The sequence below is a fragment of the Ursus arctos genome, unplaced genomic scaffold (assembly GCF_023065955.2).
Source record: "Ursus arctos isolate Adak ecotype North America unplaced genomic scaffold, UrsArc2.0 scaffold_8, whole genome shotgun sequence".
NCBI classification, from domain to species: Eukaryota; Metazoa; Chordata; class Mammalia; order Carnivora; family Ursidae; genus Ursus; species Ursus arctos.
Genome location: NW_026623100.1, coordinates 52,591,742 through 52,599,570, shown reverse-complemented (window position 1 = coordinate 52,599,570; position 7,829 = coordinate 52,591,742). Strand labels below are relative to the sequence as shown.

Sequence of the window (7,829 nt, the reverse complement as noted above, 5' to 3'; positions counted from 1 at the left end):
ACAAAAGCTTCCTAATCGATCCTCTGTGTTCTTCCACTACTACTCCTATTCACTAGCTGAAAAGAGTGGAGTTCAAGATGGAAGCTTGGATCCTTGAATGACTTCATGGAGCAGAGTCCCCTGATGATCTGCATTGGATACTGATAGAAGTGAAAACATTTTATTACATTAAGCTAACTGAAATTTGGGAACTGTTTGAGTAACAAAGATCCATTTAGATCCAGACTACAATGATCTGACTAAGGGTATGGTCTTCTCACCCAAATCTAATGGCTTGAATTAGCCCCCCATTAAATTAAGAGAGAGAGAGGAATTGGGGAAGGAAAGCAAAGACATAAATCCTGCTTGAGTATTACGTGTAGGAAAGAAGTATGGGTATGGTTATTGGCCCATGTTGCTGACTGGAAGCAAATGGATCGGAAACCTACCAAGTTTTTGAGGGAATCATGTTCTCAAAGAAATCCTTTGATTATTTGAGTTGGAAATAACCTTTGGATCTCATATTTGTACAGTAAGGAGTGAGCTGAATGGGCTATAAGGAAAGTATATTCCTCAACACCCTGTCATAGAATAGCAAAGCCAGGAGCCATGGAGTACAAGGGACAAGGAAATTCCTTGGAAAGAAGGTTAAGATTTAAGTGAAGAACTTTCCTTGCCCTTCATAACGCTTATTCCAGGATTCCGGAATTGCTGTGGAGGAATAATTGCTATATTTCTCCTCCTAGTTGTCCTTTTTCTGCACAAGCATTTATGTCATTTTTCCTATCTTTGTCATATATATACATATATATATATGTATATATATATATGTATATATATATAAATTTTTGATTGTCCTCACTAGTTAGGATGAGCATGGGTTACTTTTTAAAAATAAAAGTAAGTGAGGGGCACCTAGGTGGCTCAGTCAGTTAAGCATCCAAATCTTGATTTTGGGTCAGGTCGTGATCTTGTCATTATGGGATTGAGCCCTGTGTCAGGCTCCAAGCTGGGCATGGAGCCTGCTTAATATTCTCTCTCTCCCTCTCCTTCTCCCCTCTGCTCGAGCGCTCTCTCTCTCTTTAAAAAAAAAAAAAAAACTGAAACAGATGCAGATTAATCATGAAGTTAGTGAAACTTAAACTCTAAGGTTCTCTTCCAAGGGTCTAAGAAAGTGTGTCTTTCCACTATAATCTCTCCTTTGTCACATTTCCCATTATGTGAGGTGGTGTTGGAGTGGCTTCAGATATTTTAGGTATCTAGCTAATGGAAAGTTGAGTTGGGGATACATTTAATTTCAGGCTTAATGAGATACTTACATGGGTTACAATCACTTACATTTAATTAAATTATTGCTGGTTGTCTTTGTTTAGCAATAGATTCCAGGAGTATTCCTATGGGCCACTGCACTGATTCACCCAGCATCCTATCATGCAGGTGGTAGGGCTAGGGGTTATAATACACTATGAAGATATGGCTAGCACTGAAATTGTGTGGGTCTTACGGAAGAAATAAGGTTTGAAACATAAAAAGCCAGAAGCTAGACTAGGGAAAATTCTTTTAATTGTTATATGTGTGTGTGTGTGTGTGTGTGTGTGTGTGTATATATATATATATATATATATATATATATATAGTCATTGATGTCAAACAAAATAGAAGTTCTCTCCTATTAGGAATATACTCAATAATTCAGTATGCATAATTTAAAATTCACGATACGTTTTATTTATTTTCTTTTTTTAAATGGGTATCACGTGAAATAGAATTAATCTGAATTCCTGCAGCAGCCTACACACAGCTGTACTATATGTGCAAAGTGATTTTTTTATGCATTCCAACTATATCCCAATAATAAAGACAAATTCAGTCAACTGTGCTAGAGGAAAAACTGTTATCTTTTTATCCTCTCTATTAAAAGTTATTTAAAAACCACTGTCGGGACGCCTGGGTGGCTCAGTTGGTTAAGCATCTGCCTTTGGCTCAGGTCATGATCCCAGGGTCCTGGGATCAAGTCCCGCATTGGGCTCCTTGCTCATTGGGGAGCCTGCTTCTCCCTCTGCCTGCCTCTCTATCTCTCTCTGACAAGTAAATAAAATCTTAAAAAGCAAAACAAAACAAAATAAAAACCACTGTCACGGGGCACCTGGGTGGCTCAGGCAGTTGAGTGTCTGCCTACGGCTCAGGTCATCCTGGGATCAAGTCCTGCATCAGGCTCCCTGCTCAGTGGGGAGCCTGCTTCTTCCTCGCCCCCCTGCTTGTGCTCTCTCTCTCTCTCTCAAATAAATAAATAAAATATCCTTAAAAGAATAAAAAAATTAAAACCACTGTCATACTCAAACACTAACCTCATAGGCTTGATGTAACATTGGAATGGGGTTAGGCATAAAACACCTGGATATAAAACGTGTCATATAGGAGGATCCCAGTAAAAGATATTTATTAAGAAAAAAAGAATCATTGTCATATGAAGAAATAATCAAAGAGTATGCAACCAAGAAATTTAGTAAAAAAAGTATTGGAGTTATGTTGGGCAGTTAATTGAATGTTGTATTTCTTGATTTTGTAACAGTATTCGCAGCCTTCTTAAAATGTGTAATCTGTTGTGATTTCTTTTCTGGGTCTAAATAAATACTCCATTTAACCTAATTTTTGCTTATTTTTTTAGAAGGGCTCCACAAATAGAAAAACTTCAGGCCCCACAAAATGTGGATCCTTCTCTGAATTAAAAAAATATATATATATATATATGTATTGTAGTATATCAATAGAAGTTCTTATTCTTTAAATTATCCTAAGGCAGAGAGTGTTGCATGCAGACACAGAAGAGCAGCTGTCAGAATTAAGGCCCTCTCAAACATTAAGTGGTTAGACTTAATAGAAACTTACAGATATAAAAATGCCCACGGTAGAGGAAACTTTGGGTAAATAATTTAATTTTGAAACAGGAGGAAACTCTGGACACCATTTAGTCTGTAACCTCAATTTATCTTGGCTGCCTTATGGTTTGTCTCCACATGGTATGGTATTCAGAAGACACACAGGTCTGATATCCAAAAAAGACATGAAAAGTAATTTAGATTTTTAGGGAAGATTTTTAAAGAGGCACTGGGGGGAGAAGTTGCTGCAAGACAGCAACAAAATGTTTAACAACCCTTTTAACTATCTAAGTCCCTCTCATTATGATAGTTGCTAACCTCATATTTCTCATCTCCCTTCTAAAGTCTGTTCCTTTCTCCTGCAGCTTGTCTAGGATGACTCTAATTCTTGCTTAACTCAGCCCTTAATTATTGTATACATCAGTTTAGTTCATGAATTTCTCCTCTTTATTACTCTGATCCACACAACCAAGTCCCAAGAGGAACTTTGGAAACCACTGGAAGGTCTTTAGAAGGATGGAGAATAGGGGTGAGTGGGGGAGGGAGGAGAACGATAAAGATTGTGTTTATATGTGTATGCTTTGGTTACAAGTCCAGTCCTTCCATTTGCAAATTAATAAAGTTGAGTCCCAAATAGTTTAGTGACTTGACGCTCACCTACTTAGTCACATGGAGTCGGACTGAGAACTCAGACTTACTTCATTAAAATCCTTTGTTATAGTTCACTAATAGGCAAACTATTATATTCCCTGTAAGGGATTGCTTTACGTCTCCGGTGGAAAGAACACCAGGGGGAGTAAGGAAGCCTGAGTTCTAGCTCTGCTTCTACCAGGCTCCATGACCTTGGGCAGGTCAGGTCCTTTCTAAGGCTCAGTGTTCTCCCTGAAGAGGAGGCAAGATGAACTCTTGGGTCTTGTCCAGCACTAACATTCCTTGGTTCCAGTCTGTTTTGAGTTATGAGACTGTGGCAATGGTGGCCTTGAGTTAGGAAGACTCACCCCCATGTATCCTCTACTAGGGTAGAGGGAGAACCTGGGAAGAAGGGAGTCCTCTCACTTGGTTGCCTCCTCGGTGTCTTTGTAGGACACACGGGGTGACCATCTTCGGTCCGGGGGGGTTCTGGACTTGGGCTCCAATGGGACTCCGCAGGCTCCCTAGGGGCTATGAGAGAGAATCCCTCGACGTTCCTAAGAATCTCAGGCCAGAGGCCAACTCTTATTATGACCCATTCGGAAGCAGCTTCAAGACCCAAGTCCAAGGCCTTCGGCAAAACCACTGCGCAAGCGCAGCCACCAGTACGGCGCGAGGCGGCCGGATTCCGAGGCCTAAGCAAGGTGAGAAGAAAGGGTCGGCAAGCCCCCGCCTCCATGTTGTCACGTGGGAGGCGGAGTCGGAAGCGTGACGGCGTGCGCGGGGGAGGAGCTATCGCTGCGCGCGGGCGCGGGGGCGGGGCGCGGCGCGGCGTTCGCGGCTGCTGCCTGGGAGGGAGGCCGGGCAGCCGCAGAGTGGCACGGCTCTCAACCTGACGGGGAAGTGGCCCAGACGGCTGCGGCTGAGTGCCCGGGGGCGGACGGACGGTCGGACGACGGAGGCGGGGGCTAGGAGCTGAGCCGGGCGACCTAGAGAGCGAGCGGGTCAGGCTCAGCGTCGGCCACTCTGTCGGTCCGCTGAATGAAGTGCCCGCCCCGCTGAGCCCGGAGCCCGGCGCTTTCCCCGCAAGATGGACGGTTTCGCCGGCAGCCTCGGTGAGTACGGCTGGGAAGTCCTCCGTCATCTCCGCGGAATGGGAGCCTTGTTCTCTCCACACACAGCCCAGGCCCTGCTCTCCACCCTCCCCCTGGGGATGGTAGTAGTTCCACTGCACATGTTCCCCTCGAGGCTACCGCCCCTCTACTGGCTCCGTTGGACTCAGAACCCCTCCCCCCATGCCCAGTCCTCCTTGGCAAGACCCTCCCTTCCTCCCAGCGTCCCCTTCAGTGCAGGGCCCTCCTTCCCGCAAAGTGGAAACCCCCGCTCTCAGAGAGCCCCCCCCCCAGTAGGTGGTACATCCCTTTCTATACACTCAGGGTTCCCCCTACAGACCTGTCTTCAGGGTTGGGGCACCCCTTTCTGAAACCTTGACCCCTCCAGGGCACAACATTCCTCCCCCTTTCCACATACTGAGCTCTCTTTCAGAGTGGACGCACCTCTTACCCACTCAGAGGGTCCCTTTTTAAGGTAGGGACCCCCATTCCCTCTTAAGGAAGGGGGCACCCCCCAGTCTTCACTTTAAATTTGGAGACTTCTTTTAAGTATATTTCTGTGTCTGACAACTTCCCTTCTTTCCTTCCACTTCTCTGAACATTTTGCAGTGGTGGAGAGAACTAGAAGCCACTGAAGCATCATTTGCTTAATACAGGAAAGGAAGAGGTGCATCTGTGTTGGGGGACCCTCTTTAAAAGAAGAGTGAAAGCAGAAGTATCCTCTGGCTCTGCGAGCGTGCTGGGGAGAAGTAGAAGTAATTCTGCCCAGTGAATCCATAGGAAAGGGGGCCTCTGTCAGGGAAAGAAAGGATTCTCCATTTTTGGAATATGTTGTCTTTGTGGAATGGAAGAGGTTATTAAGTAGGCTGCAGTATCCTTTCAGTGTTCCCTTTCAGCAGAATAAAGGTAGTATATTTTGTAACTGGCTAAGGGAACCAGAACTAGAGGCTGGTGCTCAGCGCCCTATAATCTGCGTCTGGAATTACTATTCTTTGAGGCCATTGGAATCTGGTTACTGTAAAGATTGAGCTCAACTGTTATGATGGTGAGAGAAACAGTTTCTGCTTTGGCTGATTCTGTAGTTATGTGATACCTGTTGCTGGATTTGTATTTTCGGTATTTTATGTGGAGGTAATTTGTATTCAGACGCCTTTCTTGGTAATAAATCCCTGGTTGATTCATGTTCATGGATCAGTGCATGATCTGGCCATAGGCCACACTTTATTCAGCCATATTGGGATTAGTTGAATTTTTAAAATCTAAAGTCAAAATGTTAGTCGAAGAGCAACGGACCCATTATAGGTATTAAATAGTAAAAACTATAATTTTGGCCCTGAGCCTCCATGGGAAGAAAAGAAAAACACACATTAGAGTGCTTTGAGAGTGGAAATCCTAAAATAGGAGACAACTGAGTGTTACTCTTTCCTCCCAAGGGCACCTGTTGTCCATTATCTAACCTTTGATGTCTTATAATTCCTTACATAGTGAGGTTGTTTCATTCTTGGCTCCTTTTAAAGAAGCATCAATTTTTCACTGCTTTCCTTTCTTTTCTTTTTCTCTTTCTTTCTATTCCTTCCTTCCTTTTTTCCTCATGCCTGCATTTATTCGCTAATCATAGTGTACTGAAAGACTTGTCCTGTATGTTCACAAAGAGGTGATTGTACACTAGGGCAAAAATTGAGTGTATTTTGGGAGATGTGGGACTGAGATATTGCACTGTCGGCTCCTCAGCATTTAGGAATAGTGGGAGCACTACTCAGAGTGGAAATCAGCTTATACTTCTTTCCTGTTGATTCCAAGGACTTCTGGAAGGCTTCATTTTCTTTAAGTGTTTTGAGGGAATCTTTCTCACCAGTTGGGGGAACTTAAGTTTATTTTGAAACAGTAGATAACACCTTGTTAAATAAATTTATCCCTTCTTATTCAATTCATGAGGCAGCTGATGAGATTGAAAGATGAAGATGAATTGCTATGGGGGCTCCAGTTTTCATAGTGTTATAGCTGACCCTAACTTTAGGGTTTTTTTTGTTTTGTTTTTGTTTTTATTCATTTGATGCCATCCTTGAGTGGGTAAGACTTTTCTTTAGTTAAGGTGTTGATCAGCTTCAGGGGAGATGCCTGTGTCTAAAGAGAGGAACCTGTGTCAGCAGAGAGGGAAAGAAATGTTTCCTGGCAATATTTCTGGAGCTGCTCCTGATGAAGATCGTTTTCAGCAGGAGCTCTGTGCTTTCTCTTTCTGTCCCCCTTGTAAGAGTAAAACTGGGCCCCATCTTAATTGAAACCTCCAAGGGTTGGGGGTGGGGGAGGGGTAATGCTGGTATATTTTACTAGTAGTCTTTAAACAGAGCTTTACTTAGCTCTTGCTAGATTGCTTATTTCTGTTGCCTGCAGTTCATTAGTCTAGTGCTTAGAGTTACATTGATCTTTATTTTATCATAAGAGAGCTGTAAATGTAAAGGCAACACTTGTATTCTAGAAGGTGTTTAAAAACTTTTTTTTTTTAACTAAACAAGAATTCAGAACATGTGTAGTTCATCGGGGGTCACAAGTATTGAAAGCATTTATTTATTCTCAAGGAAGTATACATGTGTATCTCCTTTTGTATACCAGATGGGTTCTTGAAAAAATATGTGAGAAAACTTCATTTATATAAGCGGAAAAGTTAAGTGCTTTATAAACAGAATGATTCTAGAGAAGCTGATTATTTAAGGGAATCTTATGCTGGATCATTTTGTAGAGTGGAAAGCTTAAAATTCAAACTGTACCCTTGATTGCTTAGCGTTTAGATAAGGAAAACACTATGCGTTTTGTAAGATGTCTAAATTAAAGTTTTGTGTATTGGCTTTTGAGATCGTTGAGAGCAACGTTAGGCGATTGGTCATGTTCTGTGTGCCACGTTGAAATTATATACCTGTCGTATTACTTTTGTTTTACATAAAAACAGCTAAAGGATGCTTTTAATCCCTGCCGCTGATGAATTTTAGGCAGTTTGGCTGGCAGGTGCTTGTATTGTGGAATTTCCCTTAGGCATAGTATCTTTTAGTTCACAGATTATGGTAATTTAAAAAGGCAGTGCTTTGGAAACAATTAAAAAAAAATTTGTGGGGGGGAGTACCCTAAACAATCCATCTTGATATCCTGCCTTCAGATCACTACACACACACACACACACACACACACACACACACACACACACACAGTTCATCCTTAGTCTTTTTAGCATCTCTTT

At 42.5% G+C, this 7,829-nt stretch overlaps 1 protein-coding gene across 18 annotated transcripts in view; it reads left to right on the top strand.

The window, feature by feature from the left end:
• The window catches only part of EML4 (EMAP like 4), a 212,908-nt gene that overhangs the window by 58,031 nt on the left and 147,048 nt on the right, over positions 1-7,829 (top strand). The window contains exon 1 of one of the 18 annotated variants that reach the window (XM_026479686.4): positions 4,303-4,603. The exons of 16 other annotated variants lie outside the window; for them this stretch is intronic. In XM_026479686.4, coding sequence (XP_026335471.2) covers positions 4,579-4,603 — 25 coding nt within the window. In that variant the 5' untranslated portion in view covers positions 4,303-4,578. Of the gene's footprint in view, positions 1-4,302; positions 4,604-7,829 lie in introns of those variants that run through there. One more of the 18 variants, XM_026479678.4, reaches the window with a different exon arrangement.